We start from the raw sequence: 22,383 nt of genomic DNA, 5'->3' as shown, positions 1-22,383 counted from the left end.
TGCTACCATGTGCCCCGCCCCTTGTCCTGTCTTTGTTCTGTTTCCCACCTGTTCTGCTCCTCACCTGTGCCCAATGATTACCCTTCCTATTTAAGCCTGTCTTGCCTCATGTTCCCTGTCGGATTGTCGCAACTGTTGTGCTACCCTGTTCCGTGAGTTGTCTGTGTTTTTTGGAAAGTAACTTTGCCTGCTTAAGTCTCCTTGAAGGAATACTTTTTTGAACTGTTAGCTTACAGAAGCTTTTTGTGTTTTTGTGTTTTTCGGCGTGGAAGCCTACAGTGGTCGTGTGCCCTGTTTTTGTGTTTGCCTTTTTGATCCTCTGTTTTTTGTGGAATAAATCCTACTTTCATCGATCTGTGATTGGGTCCTCTTTTGAAATCCTGACATATTTCATGTTATTGTATGTGTGAAGAATATACAGAAAGAATATATCTCTGCACACACACGCACGCACACAGATGCACAAACAGTTCGGCTGTGGGTCAGATCAGGATAAAATGTGTACCTATTTTTTTTTTTTTACGCTTGATGTGAAAGAGAGATGGAGAACCACGATGAGTGTGTGTGTGTGTGTGTGTATGTGTGTGTGTCTCTATGAATATGCAGAGGGTGTGCATGTTTGTGTGTTTGTGTGTGAATACACATTTGCGTGTGTGTCCATATACTCTGTGACATGGATCTGCATGTTATCAATCCTGTGTTTGACTAATAAGCACTAAGATCTCTTTCCTTTCATAATGTCAGTCACGTTTTAACCTCCCCAGATCTAAAGGCACTTCTCATTCCCACACTTTGCCTTGATGTTGTTCTTCACAAGAGTGTGTGTGTGTGTGTGTGTGTGTGTATGTGTGTGTGCATGCAAGCACACTCACTTGTATAGATACAAAAAATACTCGCTGGCATATTTTCACACACCTACAAGAAAAAAAAGAGAGAGACAGGGAGAGAGAGAAGGAGAGTTGATTCCAAATGCACACACACAGACCAACTTTAACCTATTACACACAAAGAGTAAGAGGGGGGGATGGAAGCTGTGGTGTTTCTGGTGGCAGGAGTACGTCATTGTAACAAACACACACACACGCACACACAGACACACAGACACATAAAACACACACACACATAAAACACACACACACATAAAACACACACACAAGCCATCACATAAGACACACAGTTTGTTTGTTTGTGTGTGTGCACATGTGAGGGGGCATTTTAGTGTAGTTTCTGTGTGTGTGTGTGTGTGTGCGCTTATCTGTGTGTGGGTGTGTGTGTGTGTGTGTGTGTGTGTGTCTGTATTCGCATATCTGTGCGTGCGTGCGTGCGTGTGTGTGTGTGTGTGTGTGTGTGTGTGTGTGTGTGTGTGTACTCCCTGATAGGTGAAAATTCACCCTAGTTACCTCAGGACTCCGGAGCTGCATATAAGTATATTTATTAGACAAACAACAATTGCAATCGGGCTCACTCCCAGCACAAGGCTGAAAGTGAAGCAATGATAAACACATCGCACAAGGATTATATAGACAGAAGTTGAGCGTTCAGCAGGGATAATCACGTGGTGGATTTCTCACGTCCGAGGCAAGGATGTAAGTTTTGCAAGGTCGGAAAAAGCACAGTTCGACCCTTCTTATCACTTCTGGTCTAAACATGCTCTTGTACATATGCAGACTAAGTGGCACCTAATATTCTAAGTTACACACACGCACAGAAAAGCCATTTCATAAGCACATGATTCATACATTCTTAAGTAATTAACAGTATATGCAAATTATCTCCATCAATCCCTCCTTTTATCCGTTTCAATGGATAATTCAAAATCACAATCAAAATCACAAATCATCTTTCTTAATTCGTCAATTATCAATTTCAATGGATAACTTCAAAATCATCACTCTGAGCTTCATCACATGGATTTTCGGAACAGAGATCATTACTGAGCATCACTCCATATCACTCCAATCATTTAAAATGTCATCATATTTCTCATCACACATTTGAATACTTCGCATTTGTAGGCCAACATAGTGGATGTCGACTGTGTGTGTGTGTCATTAGCTCGCCTAGGCTTCAGATAACATTCGAACAAGGCCTCTTTGCTCTGTCCTTGAAGGCCCTGTTCCCCATCAGGCATCCTGCAGAACACATCGGACTGGGCAGGAAAATGTAAACAGTCTTTTTGTGGAAAGTGTGTTTGGGCAGTCTGGTTCCCCCATCACGGATGATCTTTGGCCAGGCCCCATTGTGGATATTTGATCAAGACCGGTGCCTGTTGTGATCAATATGTTAACAGTACCAAAATGTAGGGCAGTACAGTTATTATCAAAAGTTCCACACATTTTTTCATTTTTCCCTTGTAACTCCCCATGACTTCACAGAGATAGGACCACCCTGCCCTCCCAGTATCCACTAGGCTCTTTTACCCCACTGGACAGTGTTGTTTTCTTCACCAGGTTTGAGACGAAAAATTGCCTAACGCAAAGAATCCCCTTTGTAGCTGGACTTCTGTCACAGTGGCCCGGCCTTGGAAAACTGTAGAGGAAGACAGCTCCTATCCTCTGTCTCTTTCTAAGGAAGGCTTACTCGTTTACAATGTGTTAGATGTATCCAGGTGGCTCTCTCCGCTATTTCGACTGTGGTAGATGTTGACAGTAGCACTTTGTATGGTCTGTCCCACTTGGGCAAGTGGCAGTGTTTTCTTTTGAGGCTGTTGATTAGGACCCAATCTCCTGGTCCAACCTTGAATTCAGCCTCACAGTGTTCCTGTGTAGGGGAGAGAAGTCTGAGAGCATTTAGTTTCGACATCATCTTTGCCATATATTCTGCAAATGTATATTCAATCTCTTTGTCTGTTTCAGCAAATAGTTTGAGAGTTTAGGCAGTGTAGATTCTTCCATACATCATTTCAAACAGTGATAACAACATGCATGCTTAATTTCACTAATTTCACTCTTGGATTCTCAAATTGCTTTCAATAGGTCGGTTCATTCTTTTCTACCAGTCCGGCTGACTGGGGGTTGTATGAACAGTGATTGTCTATGGCTAGACAATATTTATTTCTTTCGTTGGGATTTAACCCAATAAAATCAATAATGAATGATTAAACATCTTTCTCATGAAATATAAAGTACACATATATGCTTACTATCCCCACTTATTGAGGCATGTTTTCACCATGGCTCAATATTGCAGCATATCTTTTAATATTGTGAGATCTAATTCTTCAATTGTGTATGTGTCAGATGGTTGTTGTAGTGCGGCCTGGTTAGTGGCCTTGTCTGCTTTGTGGTTTTCCAATGAAACCGGGTCTTTGCATGTGTGCGCAATCAGTTCAATTAGTTCCGCTGCTTGTGCAGAATAGTGTGGAAGTATTGGCTATGCGTTCAAGGTTTATTTGCGTGAACCATCAACAAACAATAGTTAAATCAGCTTCTGGAAAAGGCATATCTTGTAGGTCAGCTCTGGCTGCCATAGTTTTTATCTGTCCTCTGCCGTAAGTAAAAGTGTAACTGGGTTAAATGTCACGCAGCGCTCAATATTGATATGAGGCTGAGTGAGCAAAAAAAAAAAAAGTACGCATGTGGAACTTTCAGTGTAAGTGTCTGTTTAGTACAATAGGAGCAGAGGCCTACTGGATCTAGCCGGGTTGACTAGTATGCCACTGATATCAACTTTAAGTCCCCACTTATGCATTAACACAGATGTTATATAACCTTTTTTACAGTCTACAGTTTGTACGAATGGCTTTGTCATGTCATGGATGTGCTAGGACAGCAGAACTGACCAACAGTTGTTTTATCTGTTTAAATGCCTGCTTTCCATCTTCAGGCCTTTTAATAATATCTCCTGCTGACCTGGGCTGAGAATAAAGTAAACTCTGCAACATTTGTGTTTCTAACGCGTGGTTAGGAATCCATTATCTACAGAAGTTAGTCATTCTCAGAAAATACATCATTTATTTCTTTGTCTGTGGCTGAGGTGCTTTTTAAGATAGCTTTACTTTAGTGGACCACAGCTGCTAATGTTGTGGCCTTGTTTCTGCTAAAATCTTCTTATCTGAGAACAGCACAAGATGTTCAACAACAATTCACTGTCCCCCGAAATGTAGCTAAGTTTGAGCTCATGGCTTGTGAGAATACAGTCTTTTGAGCCAGCACTCAGCCCCCACCCATCCTGTCCAATGTATCAGTCTAGGTTAATGAAGTTAGTCAGACAGGCTTCAATTACTCTTTAAATCTTTTTGGGGCTAAACAGTGTATATTCTATACATAGTAATATTTTGAGACATCATTGTTTAATTTTATTCTAAAACCCATGTATTGTTGGAACAATTATAATGCCCAACCCACATCACATCTCTTCCTAATAAGTTTGTAGGGAATGTTTTTGAAACATAATCTGTATTTTTAAATATCTCTCCTGTTTCAAACTCTGCTTTTAGATGTCTCTTTCTTCTTACAACCTTACTGTTCTGGGCATCTAATTCTCTGATTACTGCTCAGCAGGCACCAAAGTCACATAAAACAAAACAAAACAAAAAATCATTGGCTTTCTTGCCACCATTAATGTTAGCTTTGCTCTGTTTGGTGCAACCAATAATGTAAAAACATTTTCAAATCAGTGTTACAATTTTCTTCTTGTTGTAGACATTTTAAACCACCTCTTATTGCTATTATCATGTGCGTCTTCTGCTTTTGTTGCACTTTTTCCCATTTGTAAGTTATTTTATGTATTTCTCTTAATACCTCTAATAATAACTGCTCTTGAAACCTTTTAAATTACCTTTATCTTATTCTTCACAGTAGGGTTAGTTGTTTCTATTTTCAGACTCTCATAGTTTGTTTTTTCAGATCGCAATGCAGAGTCAACCCGAGCCCGACCAGAGGGCCCCCGTCTCACTCGTTTGGTGAGGAGGTTGAGGCCAGGGAATTTCCCTGGGGTGATCAGTCCCCTACTGGTTCTGGGTCAAGGCATCTCAGTAATGCGAAATCTTTAATTACATAAATTATGACTATAATTATCTGTGTTTTACTCATTGTAAAAAGTTTGTCTCAACCCCACAGAAAAATAACACAGGAGTACCTCTGACTCTTTTTTCTTTATCTCTTAAGCAGACTGGAGATAGCTCTTTTAATTTGTCTCCCTCAGGAATATATCTATTCGTAACGTACTATACCCCTCTAACTGAGCTATAACTGAGTTTCTCAATGTTTGTGTTTTGTCTCTTAAGGAGACCGGAATATACCTCAGCATCCAGGAGTATCTCTAACTCTAGCAAATTCTTTCAGGAATATATCTAAAACAGTTAGTATCAACCCCACAGCAAAACACCAGGTAAAGGGGAATGGATAGACCTTTAAAAGACTTCTCCGGAGTCGTCTAGAAATAGGTCTAGAGAGTTTGTACAGGCTTCCAGTGGCCAAGGGGATATATCTCTCATTTACCCCGAAGAGTTTGTACAGGCTTCCAGTGGCCAAGGGGATATATCTCTCATTTACCCCGAAGAGTTTGCGGAGGACCCCCTACCACGCAGGTTTATCTCTCATTCACACCCCGAGAGTTTGCGGAGGACCCCCTACCACGCAGGTTTATCTCTCATTTACACCCCGAGAGTTTGCGGAGGACCCCCTACCACGCAGGTTTATCTCTCATTTACAACCGAAGAGTTTGCGGAGGACCCCCTACCACGCAGGTTTATCTCTCATTTACAACCTTTTAACACAGCTAGCAAATTCGTTCAACACACGAGGCAAGCAGGAATATCTCTAACAACTTTGTAACCTTAAAGAATTCCTTCTCTACCCCGCGGAGAACAGGCAACACAGCCCCACTCGAAGACACGTGTACACAAAACCGAAACAAACAATAAACCAACAATATACTACCGTGCACTTACAACAAACAAACAATATACTCACAAACAGCTCGGAGTCCACACCCTACAGTCCAATTCTTTTCCTTTACTCTCGGCTCTCCCCGCTGGCAGGCCCTGGCCTCCTTCCAATTCAAGTTGGAGGTCTTTAGAAAAACAGAGTCTCATACTCCTCCGTATGGTTCAGGTCCTGATGATTAGCCCAGCGTGGAGAGCCGTTGAGGTTGTTGGAATCCCGGTCACGAGCCCCCAAATATGATAGGTGAAAATTCACCCTAGTTACCTCAGGACTCCGGAGCTGCATATAAGTATATTTATTAGACAAACAACAATTGCAATCAGGCTCACTCCCAGCACAAGGCTGAAAGTGAAGCAATGATAAACACATCGCACAAGGATTATATAGACAGAAGTTGAGCGTTCAGCAGGGATAATCACGTGGTGGATTTCTCACGTCCGAGGCAAGGATGTAAGTTTTGCAAGGTCGGAAAAAGCACAGTTCGACCCTTCTTATCACTTCTGGTCTAAACATGCTCTTGTACATATGCAGACTAAGTGGCACCTAATATTCTAAGTTACACACACGCACAGAAAAGCCATTTCATAAGCACATGATTCATACATTCTTAAGTAATTAACAGTATATGCAAATTATCTCCATCACTCCCTGTGACTGAGTCAGCTGGAAACAACTTCCTGACCAGTAAACATGCAATTCATGAGTAATGTGTGTGTCTGTGTCTGTGTGTGTGTCTGTGTGTGTCTGTGTCTGTGTGTGTGTGTGTCTCTGTGTGTGTGTGTGTGTGTGTGTGTGTGTGTGTCTCTGTGTGTGTGTATGTTCGTGGGATATTTTGGTACTGTAGAAATGGCAACAGCAGTGACTGCAACAGGCTACAACCAAAAACCCTCCATTTCACCTAGTTATCTGAGTGGAGACAGGCATGCATAAAATGGTGGCTACTGGTGTGTGCGCTAAGTACAACTTTGGACCTCTTGGCCATGAAGTACTAGCATGAGTCAATGTAAGTAAGATGTCAGTAACCATTTTGATTTTCTAAGCCCACAACAGGTCAAAATCAACAAAAACAACTTTGGGCTCACAGAGTTTTGGACCTTCATGCCATCAAAGGCTAATCTAGACCACACACACACACTTAAACACACACACACACACACACTCTTACACTCTCACACACACACACACACACACACACACACACACACACACACACACACACACACACACACACACACACACACACACACAGACAAACACACACACAAACAAACACTCCTGTCTGAATCATAGGGTCAAAGCCCAGCTCAAGGGAGGCTCCAGTGTGCTCTACAGTAGTTAACCCATCAGTAAGTGGATTGTCTAGCCCTGCTCAGCTCGGTGTTCAGCTGGAAACAGACAACCACTGTGGTAATCAAGAGAGAGTGTGTTCAACATGATCGTCTCACTATCATTAGCTTAATTGAACAATTACTATCACTATCGGGAAGCTATCGGGAAATGTTGATCCAAATAATAACACTGCCTTGCTGTCATGCAACAATGGTCGTTGCTTCATCTGATGGTTGGTTGTGGTCTCATGACACATGATTCACATAAACAAAACTTACAAAACATTGTCTTCATTATTTGTATAATTTTGTATTTATTTTATATTTGATTTAGTCAGTGATATACATTTCTGACTGACAAGTGATGTAAGGAATAAAAAACGTAGAAAAACAATTGATCCCCCAAAACATTACAAAACACTACAGATATAGTCAAAAATACCTGAGAACATCATAGAGATAAGCTGGTAAAATGAAAGGATTTTTGTACATGATCTTACGAATATATGGAAAATGTAGTCCTGCATACATACAAAAATAAAAGCCTGCAAAAATACATCCTGACTATACTAAGGCCATAGTAAGTAATAGTCCTGTTATGCCAAGTTATTAAACCGTGATTGCAGCATAACAAAGCATCTTACAAATCATTAGCCTTTCTCTTGGTAGGTTTTTTGTGTTGGCATATGGTAACACTCTTTGAAACCTCAAACCCTGGGTAAAGGGGTTCGCCAAATCTCCCATGGAACGTGTGCAGGTGGGAAAGGGTTCCGGAGGAGACACTGTAGAAGGACAGGGTTCCGCCTTGCCAGTCCAAGAACACTCCTAGTCGCCCAGAGTGGGAGCGAGGAGCCGGGATGTGTTCAGTCTCGTTGTTGTGTTTGGCGAGGTACTCAGAGAGATAGCATTCTAGACTCCAGGACTTGTTGTTGCATCCGAGTCGGCTTTTGTCCAGTCTGTCCCTGCTAATGCTCTTGTATGCAACGCCAATCGAGGCCCGTCCATTCCAGTCGATTTCCCAGTAAGCCTTTCCAGTCAGTCCTTCACTGCAAAGGAACTGCTGACAGTGCTTGAATCGCTCTGGGCAATCAGGGTGTTCCTGGTCTGACTCGTGCACGTTGACTTTTTGGTTCTTCCACGATAGCTTTCTGTGGGCTGTGTTTGGGTTTAAAGTGATTTCGCAGGCATCTGAGAAAGTAATTGTCAGTTGAAAGTCATTGTCAGTTGTTTATTCGGGTTAACCTGAGGTTAGTATATCTTGCTAAAATTAAGATTAGCGGCCACAGAAAAGATTTCACATAAAATATGCAAACAGTCAATTGTTATATTGCTGCCCGGTGTTTACATGGAATAATGACACATACTATGTCATAATAATGGATGTTGCCCAAAGACCATTAAATGTTTATTATTCACTGTGTCAAGAAAACAAACATGAATTGTAATGTCACTCACATTCCCTTAATCCAGACTTCAACCAGTACTCTGCCTCGTCATCAAAACTATAAGAGAAAAACAGAAAATAGAAGTTAAATGTAATGTTTTTCCTTCAGTAGTTTTGCACTCAAATAACTCTGGTTACCAGGCAAAGAGCATACTAGCCCAAACAGATTGGCTTGCCTTATTGTACACTGTTGTTTCTTCTGTATTTTAGAGAGTTTGGCCTTTCCTTCGACCCCTGGGTAGTTGCGACTCAGGTCGAGCTCTGTCAGGTAAGAAGGCTTGGAACGAAGAGCAGAGGCCAGTGCCTCACAGCCAGCCCTTGTGATGCCACAGCAAGATAATCTAGTCAGATAGAGGAAAGGAGGGAGAGGAAGAAAGATACTGAGAACATGTGTGTGTGTGTGAGAGGAGAGGACTGGTATTTAGCAGATGCTTTAATCCAAAGGGACGTACAGACAACCTGCAGCGAACTGGAAACGCACAAGTAACGATGTATGAGTGGTAGAGATTATTTTTTACAAATTACTGTGCATCAGAGTGGTATGATGTGGTCAAAAGTAATGTTATGTAAAAATAGACAAGAAAGGCTTTTTTTTACATATTTTGAACAAAGTGAACTATTATATTGAATGTGTTGGGTAAAGCATTACTTTAAGTTTCTCAAGCTATTTTCTCAAAAGTTCTCTGTTAATGTATTTTGTATAATAACAAGATAAGTCTAGCTCTAGAGCTGTTGGAAGGTGCCCATATGTTAGCTGTTAATAGGCCTAGGCTACCTGTTTATTGCAGTATTGGTTTATTTCACTTGACTGGTGTCAAATCCCTAGTCAGTCAGCTGTCCAGGCTGTGAGATAGCTCTGAACTGAGAATATAACATTTATTAATTCAACTTTTATTTAATTCTCGGGAATTCATTGAGAGTAGACCTCATTCTCAATGATTCCAAGACAACATGAGCTCTTACTGTTAATATGACAGAAACTTGCTACCTGCATGGTAGGTTGCTGTGCTACAATCTATACATCCCCTAGCCTAGCATTCGGACATTGCTTGTTACTAGCATTCAAAATTACTGAAGTTAGCTATGCAACTCTATGTGCTTTGAACACAAGCCGAGATGTCACTCTCATGCTCACTTCGACTGACTAACTCAGGAGAATCAGTGTCAAAAAAGAAGGGGCAATAGGCAACTGGCACGTTTTTGGTGGCCTGTCCCCGGCTGGAGCTGTCCCCGGAAATGTCCCCGGTTTTCACTGTGACCAACAACAGACCCGGGATACAAATCAAAAAAAGAATGAAAGAAAACAATGACCAAACGTTTAGTTGCGTAGCCTACACGCCACGGGCTCAAGCAAGCCAACCAGCAGCCAGGGGGACAAGCTCTAGCTCAGAGCTCAAAGATATTCTAGAATGCCCGTCTTTGTAGTATTTTGATTGGTGGAATATGCAGCGCGGTAGAATCTTTGCCCTTAGCTTCTACTCATTTGCGTCCATTCATTCATTCATTCAGCCAGCTAGCTCTGGCAAATCGACAGGATAGCATTGGGATAGGCGATTAGCGAACGGTGTTTATTGTAAGTGCCATTGTTTATCATCTATGTCATATATAATTTAACCTATAATATGTATGTAGCCTATGATCTACAATTTGCAACAATGTGAGTGTTAAGCAGCAACTATCTGTCGGTCAGGTGTCAGCCACAGCTCTACTTGCTAACTAACTAAAATTATACCACTTGAAATCAAGAAAATACTCCTTGAACTCGCTTTCCGTACATCCAGTTGCGCTTCCCGCTTACATCTGTCTCGTTGTTTGTGTGACAATGACAATAAAGTACTTTGAACTTTGATAGTTCTGTGGAATCAAAAACAGTCTCACCAGTTCAATTTTAAGCAGTGGGTTTCAATGTGCTAAAATCTTTAAATGAGTCATGTGCTTAGGCTACATAGATAGACAATTACAGGTAGCCTAGAATAATGGTAGGCCTACACTACCTAAAAACAAACACAAAAAAAACATGTTCTTGTGGTGGTCTCTTGAAAGACACTAATGAAATGTCTTTTTCCCACATTAACTTCACATATTCTTTATCAACAAATATGTCAACTGGTAGTGTGTCACAGAACTTGTTATTTTTTAGATTATTCAGATCTCCATCCCTCACCTTGACATTGCTTAGATTTAATTACATTTTTTACTGAAATTGTATTTTGAATCTTTTTGTTTGTTTCTTTCTTAAATCACTTTTGGTATAGTAATACCTAAAAAACAATTCTAAAGATCCTGGTATCTATGGGCCTGATCTGTATGTTCATAGTTCCGGCTGATTTTCACACAGAATATAGGAATACAATGCATTCAGTTGCCTCAATGGCCTTAACATTTTCTATGGTGGAAAAACCTACACCTGTCACCCATCCGTGCAGACCAGTCACTTATCAGCCAAACACAGAGGTTAGGCTTACTGCAAGGAAGCTTGTGCATGACGTCAACGAAGTTCTTATCACTGATATTGGTTCTTATTATCTGGCAAAAGGTTGTTACCTTTACTACTCTTCATTTCAGCCACTTTGTGCTTAGTTTTAAAAAGAAACTATTTGAACAAGGGTAAGATAAACTGGTTTTATGAATAAGGGCCCAGTCAGTGTCCCCGTTTTTCGATTACAAAGCACTTAAAAGCTGCCCACTGCTCCTGGGGTCCTGGAGGAAGGACAGTCCAGGATGGGAAAAAGCAGAGACTAAATCCACAACGACCTCAGGCCTGCGTGTGTGTGTCCTGTGTCGCCTCCATGTATTCACGTGTGTGTTGCAGTGTGTCGCTTGTGCGATTAAAGTCTGACAATTACAATTATTATTGTTAAAACATGACATGTTTTGGAGGTGTTAACGTGTCTGAACTGAAAATGTCCCCGGATTTTGTCTCAGAAATCTGGTCACCTTAGTGAGTAGACTACTCAATATCGGAGTGTAGCCTACTCAATATTGGACTGTAGTCTACTCAATATCTGTGTATAGCCTACTCAATATTGGTAAGGTACTCAAGGGTAAGCTCATTGGTGTATCCCTAGTAAAGTGCCAGTTGTGTATTAATTACATTTATTTCAAAGTATGAAGTAGAATATTTTATACTGAAGGAAATGTTGCTCAACACTTACCTCAGTTTCTCCAGTTTGCAGTTTGTACTCTTCAGTCCAGCACAGAGAATTTTCACCCCTGAATCCTGAAGATCGTTGTCACTTAGGTCCAACTCTCTCAGTGCTGAGTTTTCAGACTGTAATGCTGAGGCCACAATGTCACAGGAGTTCTCTGAGAGTTTACAGCCAACAAGACTTTACATATAAAAACAAAAATGACATTTCACATGAATATGCTTGTTGTTTAGAAAATTAGTTAGTAAAGAAATTTCCACTTCTTATTTAATGGCTTTTTTTGGACTCGGTAGAAACATTATAATTTACTGAAATCACTCACAGAGCCTTACTGCAGCTTTTCACTGCTGGAACCAGCCTCTTGCGTCCCTCGTCAGATGTGTTGTACTTCCTCAGGTCAAACTCTTCCTGCACCTCATCAGAGAACTGAAGCATGTAGGCTAGTGCAGAGCAGTGTGCTAGTGACAACACTTTGACAGAGCCTTTCTCTGAATTCAAAAATCCTTGGACTTCCTCACGGACCGAGCAGTCGTTCATTTCACTGAGGCAATGGAAGAGGTTCATGCACCGTTCTGCTGAGATATTCTTCCGCTGCATTTTTTTCAGGTTGCCGATTATTTTTCTCATAGTCTCTGAATCTGACTCTACATTGGGCAGCAGACCGCCTAAAATTCTTTGATTGGTCTCCAGTGACATGCCATGAAGAAAGCGGACAAACAGGTCGAAGTGTCCATTTTTACTGTCCAGTGCTTTGTTGACTGCAATTTTCAGCAAGTCGTCCAGTCCGAGATGCTCAGGCACAGCTTTTGTCCCCTGTGCCAGAAAGGTCATGATGGGGTTCAAGTTATTGCTTATATAACAGTGAAATGCATAGAAAGCAGCAAGGAACTCCTGGATGCTCAGATGCACAAAGCAGTAGGTCTTCTCGTGGAAGGTGTTTACATAACAGGTAGGTTCTACCTTTAAGATCTCTGTGCACATCCCAGAGACAAGGGAATCATTTGCGTCAATTCCACATTCCTTAAGGTCCTCTTCAGAAAAAATAAGTCTGGCCTTGAGCAGCTGTTTAAAAGCCAGCTGAGCAACTTTCAAAATTACTTCTCTGTTACACTCAAGAAGTTTCTGCCTGCTCATTTCATATGCACCATGGTTCTTCTGATGTGTCCTGTCAGCCTGAATGAGCAAAAAGTGGCAATACATACTGGTAAGGGTTTTGGGAATATCCTTGTAATCACCCCGACTAAGCATGTTCAGAAAAACAGTTGCCGCGATCCAGCAAAACAGAGGGATATGGCACATGATATAGAGGACCCGAGATGACTTTATGTGCGAGATGATGTTGTTGGCAAGGTCTGGTTTGCTGATCCTCCTGTGGAAATATTTTTCCTTCTGTGTGTCATTGAAACCTCGGACTTCAGTAACTTGGTCGATGTGCTTATACAGGGCCCGGGTGACAGCTGCTGGTCGTGAGGTTATCCAAAGGAGAGCAGAGTCCATCAGTTTCCCTTTAATGAGGCTTGTGATCAGGACGTCCACTGTGGTGTGCTGGTTCATGTCTGCTACTAGCTTCTTGGAAAAGTCCAACTTAAATCTGCTTTCATCCAGGCCATCAAGGATGAAGACAGTTTTATTGCTGTTGTAGATCTTTGGATCCTTAAGCTCAGCAAGTTCTGGGTAGAGCTCGATGAGAAGTGTGTGAAAACTATATTCTCCTGTAAGTAAACTGAGCTCCCGAAAGGGTAAGAGCAACATGAGCTTTATGTCGTGATTGGCTTTGTCCTCCGCCCAGTCAAGGATACATTTATGCACAATAACTGTTTTCCCTATGCCAGCGTTTCCTTTGGTCAGCACAGACCTGATGTCTTCACGTTGTTTGAAGATATCGTTGTACTCAATTTCCTTACCATTTGGTTGAGTCTTGGCAGCTGAATCTAGCTGGCATATTTCATGCTTCATTAACAACACTAGCCTCTCCCTCTGTGATGTAGACTTTTGTGTAGATTTGGTTTAAGGGTTTCTTCTCCTTTCTAGTTTCATTGCCCTCAACGATATATAGTACTTGTTTCTTCAGTCTCTTCTTCACGTCTTCCGAAATTCTCTCAAAGACACGTGCAGAATCCACATTCACATCTGTTTCAGAATAAAAATAAATAAAACACACACACACAAATGAATATTTGATTTACTGTAAAGCACATGGTGCTTGTTACAACTTCAAAATATGACCATGAGCATAAGACATGAAAGCATTCCTCTACCCTTTTTTCTGTTGCCCATCTTAATATTGAATGCAACATGCCCATTAATATTGCAGTTTGTAAGTTGTGGTGCATTGACAAGACCCCCATGGACAGCTCTGTATTCAACATTGGCTGTCCTTGAGGTGGAAAAGACAGGTCCAGGTTGATTCTTTCCTGCAAGGGTGAAACACATGGAATTAGAAAAAACACAAAGCATAGTGGGCACTGTTCCTGTGTGCTCTGCCTAATAATGCTTATTCCTTAGGATAGTAGTCCGTTCACGGATGTACCGTCAAGGAATAACCGACCACTATACAGCTCGTATATGTCCCCTGTGCCATTGTGCTTGCTCTAAGGGGGTTCAGGCCCTGGACTCTGTAAAGCGCCTCAAGACAATTTTATTGGTTTGTTGCTATAAAAATAAAATTCACATTGAATGTATTATAAATGGCATTGTTGGGAATGTCCAGTTTTTTCACTTCTGTGCAAAGATAAAACAAGCAGTAGGAGTTTGTGAGGTCCAATCAACCGTCAACCATTTACCTGCAATGCAGTGCGTTACATTACAAGTTACATTTTTTTTGCAAACATATTTTCAGACAACCAAGAAATATTAGTTGGTCAAAATGACTTGGCCTGGCCCTTTCTCTGAACTGTAAACGTCTGTTATCTGTGCAATATACTCAAGATCAAGATGCCAGTATATAGTATACAGTACAGCTTGTCCCATGTCCCAGGCTCTGGGCTCTGTAAAGTGCCCTGAGACAATTTGATTGGTTTGTCTCTATATAAATAAAATTCACTTGAATTAAATTGAATGTATTAACTCAAATCATGTTCCACATTGATGGAGGTAATTTCCAAACACTGTTAATGACTTAAGAATATAATAATCAAGTGTCTTGTATTATTAGTTACCTTATATGAATCATGTACTTATGTAAGCAGGAACATGGCTTTTCTGTGTTTCTGCGTGTATGTAACTTAGATTATTAGGTGCCACTTAGGCTGCATATCTACAAGAGCATGTTTAGACCAGAGGTGATAAGCTTCTTCAGACCTTGCAAAACTTCCATCCACTTTTGTCTATATAAACCTTGTGCGATGTGTTTATCATTGCTTCACTTTCAGGCTTGTGCTGTGAGTGAGCCCGATTGCAATTGTTGTTTGTCTAATAAATATACTTATATGCAGCTCCGGAGTAATTTCTTCACTTTCAGCCTTGTGCTGTGAGTGAGCCTGATTAAAATTGTTGTTTGTCTAATAAATATACTTATATGCAGCTCCGGAGTCCTGAGGTAACTAGGGTGAATTTTCACCTAACACACGGCATTGCTGGGAATGTCCGTATTTTTCATTTCTTTGCAAAGGTAAAACAAGCCGTAGGAGTTTGTTTGGTCAACTGTCTGAATTAACCTGCAATGCAGTGCGTTACATTACAAGTTACTATAGAATACTGTTTTTTTCTTACATTACTATAGAATACTGTTTTTTTCTTGACTTGGCCTGGCCCTTTCTCTGTATTGCAAACGTCTGTTATCTGTGCAATATACTCAAGATCAAGCTGCCCTCGAGGGGCAGTACCCTTAATTGCAATATTTCAAACAAAATGCCTTAAATTATACTTTACATCACTATGGGGTCAGAGGACATTTTCATTATCTACTCTTTACTTCGATTTACAAACTTTACAATGTCTTGGAATTCAATTGATTAGATTACAAAGAAAAACTAAAGACTAAATTATGACTATTATGTGTAATAAATAAATACAATCATACGCCTACTTTTTAACAACTATAACATTGTTTGAATTATATTTTAAAGTCAAATTTGTGCGTAGGCTTTTATATGTAACCCCCCACACCCCATCCCCCTGCCTGTGAAGCTGGTAGCTCAAGGAAAATGTTTAAACTAAACAAGGTTGATGCTGTCAGGATTGTGCGTTGTCCTTGTTGTGTGCTTGTACTTTGTATCCCTTCTGTGCCCTTATGCTACTTCCTGTTTGCCACTTGTTTACTTCCTGTGTCGAGTCCTTTGTGCTTCCTTGTTCCTGCCATGTGCTCCCGTGTTTACCCTTGCCTTGTGTACCTGTTCTGTGTACCTGTGTCTCCACCCCTCATCTGTTCCCAATTATTAGTCTTATCAATTCCCTTGTTTAGTTCACCTGTGTTTTGATATCTGGTTTGCCCTCTTGTATTTAAACCCTTGTCTTCCCCTATGTCTCTATCGGTCTTTGTCGCATTCTTATGTGATGTATGGTTTGTTCTCGTGTTCTCTGTTTTTGATTCCGTGCCTGACTTCTGAGTTATGATTAAAGTCCTTTTTGAGTTCTTGCAAATCGTTTGTGTGCATTTGGGTCCTGCACCGAAAAATAACCATGACTGACCGTGACAGATGCGTTTACACAAACCAAATAGGAGCTGTACATACCCTCTGAGTTTGCCATGGGGTGTGCTGGCTGAGATCTCGCTCCTAGTTCAGCTCAGTAAAAAAAATTATGAATAGAAATACATAATATAATAAATGTATTCTGAATGAATAATAACAAAATCATAGTTCTATTAAAAATGGGCATCATGTGTAATAAATAAATACAATCACAGGCATACTTTTTAACAACCCTAACTGAAAACACAGACCCCCCCCCTCCACACACATACACATTACAATTCCCAATATATGCCTGTTTAAACACATAGTACCCTGGACACAATCTTACCTGTACTTGGAAGTTGTGTAGTAAAGAACTTGATGGTTTATGTTTATTTCGAATTAACTGTGAGTGTGTTGGAGTAAGACGCCTTTCAGGGTCATTCAATACACTGTGGGAAATTTATAAAAATAGCAGAGAGGTAAAAAAAAAAAAAGTATTACTGGCTGGTGCCTGAGAACTGTAGGTGCACAATGCTAGTATAACAAAAACATAGTTCTATTGAAAATGTGTATTATTACTAGATACTTATTTGAAACAATAAATGAATTAATGAATATCACCTAACAACAACTGCTGGCAGCTCAACATACCCTTTGAGGTTAGTGGTCCGGGGGGCTGCCTTGCTCTTGCAAATTCCTGCTCCCCTAAGCACACCTGAAGACAACAGACAACTCTCAGGTGTTAGACTGCAACGTTTTAGCCAAAACAAAGCACCTCATCAACAATGAGGAGATTTTTACCTTTTGACTGTGCTTAAACTTGGTTACCTTATGTTGGTCTACCTTATGTAGTTCTGCTGATACTTGTATTAAAGAATTGCATGCAGACAAGGGCAGAATATCTTGAACACATATCATGTTATTGACATATACGTAGTTATACTGCTAGTCACATTGAGTATCATGCTATCCATCCTAGGTGGACCCATTAGAAGCATATCAAGATTATTATTATATTCATATATTATATTATTACTATAACTAAGACTAAATAAAAATGTAACTGTAAATTGAGCGTAAAACCTGTAAGCGCTTTGCCAACTTATCTGAGTCAGATTAATTATTAACACCCCCGCCTCGAGGACCCCATTCGTCGTAAGGGTTGAAGCTAAGTTAATCAATTGTCCTTTTAGCCCGTTATCGGCTCGTCAAAGGCTGATCCGCATCCAAATCATGTGGTTAATTTCAACCAGGCTAAACTTATCAGGGCAATTGTGCGTGCACGTCCTACTTCAAAAGGCAGGAAAGGTCGATCACCAAAACAATGATTTTCTAACGGTATAATGGTTCTAAACTCAAAGAAAATGGCTCTTTTTTTCTCTGCTGGTGAGCAGGAGATGAACATGAACGCTTATAAGAATACAAGACCATAATCATGGCAAAATTCAACACCGCCACCGCTGTGAGAGCAATACAAGAAGCGGTGTGTGAGAATGTCTATGGGGTGATATCTATGTATGAATGAGTGACAGCAAGTGTGACCTGGTACAGAGGATACTGCTGCTTTTTAGTAACTGCAAGTTCGCTAGTTCAAATCCCCTCACGTCCAAACTTGTTGTAGTTTTACATTTCCTTGTTGTAGTTTTACAAGTCGCTTTGAATAAAAGTGTCTGTTAAATGACCAAATGTAAATGTATTACTAACAAATGCAATAAATTGAAGCAGTGAAAATAAATTGTTTGTATTATTCTCTATTCTTATCATGAGTCCACCTTAATCATTTTCTACAATAATGATATGCTATGGTGTACTAATAACACTGTCATATAATTATGAGTGCTTTGTTCTCCGCATCACCGACACTACAAAAATGTACCACTCGCAAAGCGCAAGACAGTCAATGTTCGACTGTGGTGTTTGCAATAAATGACTCGAGAAGGTCTTGTAAATTAATTATTCCTTGTCGGCTGAATCGGTAGCGCTCAACAAGAACTCATCATGATAGAATAATGGATCTTGGCGATCGCAAAGAACTCTCTCCCTAGCTAATCTAACTATCTAATATCAGTCCTTGGTCAATGGGATCCCTCCTTTTTCCGGGGGTGTGGCAAGCTTATCCAGCTACACTTAAGTTAGCCTGTGCTGGAGCAGGTTAGTGCTAATTGATATGTTACTATGGTGATTTATCGAAAGTTGCTTCCACGAACCAAAAAGAGGGGCGTTTTTTATCTTAGCCTGAAAATTAGCTTGCTAACCTGCTTAGCGAGCTACGACGAATACCCCCCAGGTTCCGAGGTTTAAAGTCCAGTGCGGGACTGTGTACATTTCTATAAAATCGTATAGTGAGAAACACATTTGAAACCACCCGTATTTTATTATTTTATTTGCCAATTTCGTGTCCACGGATGATGCCCTGCACTGATGATGATTCCCTGAAGAAGTCATGCACACTTCACAGCGGAGACATCTATGAGTCTATCAATAAAACAACCCAACTGCTGCATGTGTTCAACAAACTTAGCTGTAACTAGCTTGTTATGCACACACTTTGACAATGACCAACCAAACACAGGAAAACATGATCATAAACTCATAAATGTATATGGTCAAAAGAATCTACATAGCACACAGTGAAGTCCATTGTTATAAATTATGAAACATAATCTGTAGAGTATGGTAAATTAGTAGTTTGCAGTGTTAGCATATTAACCCTTCAAGATTCCAAAGAAGAAATCCCTATGGAAAAACAAATAGGTTTTTCTAAAAATAGTAGAGGTCCGGACATCAGTGACCTCATAGCTGGCCACAGGCATGAAAGCAGGTAGCCTACAATCCAACCTAATTCCACACAGGCCAAATTCTATTCATAGCCAAAAAGAAAAGAACAAATAAAACAACTACACCACATCACGATATGGCTGAGCTATTCAAATACAGTTAGCATTAGAGTCATTCCATGCCAAACGTCCAAATTTAAGAAACAGCACGGCCTGGTTCACGCCCTCTGTAGTCTGTGATCTGGCATATCAGTTCTGTTCCGTATGCTCCGGGCCAGGATGTCCCTCTGCCCTGTCTCCTGACTGACAAGCAAGGCACCCAATCACTAGTGCTTGCTCCACCACACCTGACTCCACTCTCCTCGTTTGCCATGGCTTTAAGAGCACACCAGGACTGACATTCAGTGCCAGATTATCGCATCATTTTCCTGAGCCTTGTTGGAAAGCTACGTCTGGATTCTGTCTTCTACCCAAGCCTATTCTCGACCCATGCCTGTTTTTGGACTCTGACTCTTGCCTTCTGTTTTGGAAACGTTTGCCCATCTACCAGTCTGTTGCCAACCTCTTTCTGTGTTACCACGTGAGTCAAGCCAAGCCCCTTTTGTACCGCTGCCTGTATTTTTGCCTACCTGTGTACCAACCTCTCTGCCTGTTTTTGACTACTGGATTTTGCCTGAGCCTTACCTGTACCTCTGCTGTAACCATTGAATTTTGAGTTCCCTTTTTGACTTTTCTGTTGCCAACTAGGGTGTCTTGCCTGACAGCACCAGGAGAAGCACTGACCTTTACTCAACATTTTCAGAAAGATACGCATTGAAGAACACCTTAACTGTCCTGCTTTTGAGATCACTACCTTTTCCTGGCCTCACCGGCCCTGACACTCCCCACTCGACCATCTCAGATTTGGCTGAAAAAATTAAAGGTTGTTAATACATTAATATGTATAGTCCCAAATATTAGTTCTCTACTCCAAATAGTTTTGTCACATGTTATGCTATAGCAAAAAAATGACAGCATCTACCAACATGAAACTACCTGTTTTGGAAAGACTAGATATTTGTCTTAATATATCAAACATTTGGGATGGTGTTCTGCCTCTTTCTCAATTATTTTATGAAAATTTGGGATTTTTGTACACGCCCAGCATTCAATGGTTTATGGAAGCATATTCAAATGCTAACGAAATGCACTAAGTTTATGACACAGAGCTTAACCTGCACAAAATGCTCTGATTAATGTTTAATAGTATTTGTTGGATACCCAAAATGCAATCTTTAGATACTGAATCCTGGAGCTTATACATGGCATAACTTAGGTTAAAATTGCATGAATTCCGATGCAAATTTGAAATACATTGAATTTCAAGTGAGCAACTTAAAATTAGGATCTGATCCAATATGTTTACTTCAAAGAAGAGTGTGAAAATTGCTAAATATTATCCAAACGTTGAATCAATTATCATGTATGTATACTTTGTATTTTTAAATTAGGTATTTGTTTTTTTTGTTAATCAAATCCATGGAATGTATAAATCTTTGATTTTGTAAACTGTAAGTTTAGAAGCTTGTCTGGGCATGCATAGGCTAAATCTGTCTGAACACGTCAAGGAAATAGCAAAAATATTTTGCAATCTGTTCAAGTCTCAACTTGATTATTTTATTACTATAAAAATGGGTTGAGCAATGAAAATGAATCAGATCACACTTAAGTCTTTGTGAGAAGGTGAACATTTCCCTTCTCACTGCAATAGACATTATGAACTGTTTGCCCGCTTTACCGCGAGTGCGGGAGAACAAGAGATGACAGACATCATTCATTCTCACGCACGCACACGCACGCACGCACACGCACGCGTCTTTCACTTTTTATCGCGTCATGTGATTCATGAACATAGTTGAAAGTGGTGCTACAGGGTGTATTGGTGTCGGGTGTTTCGTCACACAGGGACAGTTTTTTTTAATACAATATACAGAGTATACATAAGAAGGTCTGTGTATAATATCAAGTCTTTACGGTGCAAACCCATGACGCCGTTACGAGCGACGCGATATTCTAAATCCCATGCATTTCAACGGGAGCCAATCCATTGTGACGTAGACCACCGTTTTGGGCGACGCGCCCGATAAAAGTTGGAAAAAGTTGAATCCTATGCAAATGAGGAGCGATTTTTCCCGGCAGCGGCCAAATAGATTGTTTGGTGTCGTTTCTGACAGTTTGAAAATGATATTTCCACACACTACAACACGCCCACTCAAAGCGATGGAAGCGTATTGCGTCACTGTCATGGGTTTGCACCGTTAGCTTTAACATTAAGCTTTCCACAGGCCTTTTCGAGCAAATTCAAGCACCCCCGAATACACCCTTCGAAGTCCATATTCTTCAAGTAATAGTAGCAGACATTAAGCCTAGAAAGTTTGAAGGAGCTAGCTTAAATACTTTTCTAGTTATAGCAATTTGAAAATGGCTCTTCAGAAAACGCTAAAAAAAAGCGTCTGACAATGCACAACTTAGTGTCTAAAAAAAAAAAATTCTGACAAAACTATTGGGAGTAGAGAGTAATATTTGGGACTATACCTATTACAAATTGTATGAACAACCTTGCATTTTTTCAGCCAAATCAGAGAAAGTCGAGTGGGAGCCTTTCGTGCACTTGACATGGAATGACTCATTATGATAACTAACCTTAGACTATACAATCTAGTCTGCCTGCAGAAGACAATGCAAGGGGAATAATTGCCTACCTTCGTCTTGAGCGGTGCCAATTGAATCACAATACGGTACAGTAAAGTTATGTAAGAAGGTAAGGAAGCCTCCAAACAGTGTGTTGGTTCAAATGAATCGCGATCAAATGATTTAGTCAAAACTAGAAGAGCCTACAACTCAGTTCTGCGCAAAGCAACCACTGACACGGAAAAGAGACAGTTCTGTGCTTCTGATCTGCATATGTTTTGCCCGGCGCCTAGGAAGCAGAGCTGCGTGCGCAACCTGCCTGGGCCGAGTGTGACATTGATGAGCGGTGCGCCTCCGCGCCTTGCTCTGAAAAGTTGAGGCTAAGTTGAGGCTACAGTCGTAAATTAAAATAATGAAAATCACCGTTTCGGAGCATATCTGAACGCCTGTCGAACTGGGAACATCCCACTAGGAAAGTGAGATATTTATGAGACGTCCGAGAAGTAAGTTT

The 22,383-nt window shown here is 40.6% G+C and overlaps 1 protein-coding gene across 1 annotated transcript; it reads right to left on the bottom strand.

Annotated features, from left to right (window-relative positions):
• Positions 1–7,235: 7,235 nt before the first annotated feature.
• On the bottom strand, positions 7,236–22,122 carry LOC116219004 (NLR family CARD domain-containing protein 3-like). Its single transcript, XM_031561817.2, has 10 exons — positions 21,944–22,122; positions 17,077–17,140; positions 16,772–16,874; positions 16,483–16,533; positions 14,068–14,223; positions 12,132–13,939; positions 11,816–11,989; positions 8,837–9,001; positions 8,672–8,718; positions 7,236–8,404 (listed from the first exon to the last, which is right to left on the bottom strand). The coding sequence occupies exons 6-10, from the start codon at positions 13,763–13,765 to the stop codon at positions 7,857–7,859; spliced, it is 2,568 nt and encodes an 855-aa protein (XP_031417677.1). The 5' UTR covers positions 13,766–13,939; positions 14,068–14,223; positions 16,483–16,533; positions 16,772–16,874; positions 17,077–17,140; positions 21,944–22,122; the 3' UTR covers positions 7,236–7,856.
• Between the last annotated feature and the right edge of the window lie 261 nt (positions 22,123–22,383).

The sequence above is a fragment of the Clupea harengus genome, chromosome 24 (genome assembly GCF_900700415.2).
Source record: "Clupea harengus chromosome 24, Ch_v2.0.2, whole genome shotgun sequence".
In the NCBI taxonomy this organism is placed as follows: Eukaryota; Metazoa; Chordata; class Actinopteri; order Clupeiformes; family Clupeidae; genus Clupea; species Clupea harengus.
This window is presented reverse-complemented; position numbering and strand designations above follow the sequence as displayed.

Bases quoted from the DNA above. Each gene is read 5' to 3' on its own strand.
- LOC116219004 (XM_031561817.2), bottom strand. From the start codon at position 13,765: ATGAAGCATGAAATATGCCAGCTAGATTCAGCTGCCAAGACTCAACCA. The intron at 11,990-12,131 runs GTGAGTGATTTC...TTATATGTAAAG, and splicing joins AAAAGCTGCAGTAAGGCTCT to TCTTGTTGGCTGTAAACTCT. The intron at 8,405-8,671 runs GTGAGTGACATT...TTACTTTCTCAG, and splicing joins GAAGTCTGGATTAAGGGAAT to ATGCCTGCGAAATCACTTTA.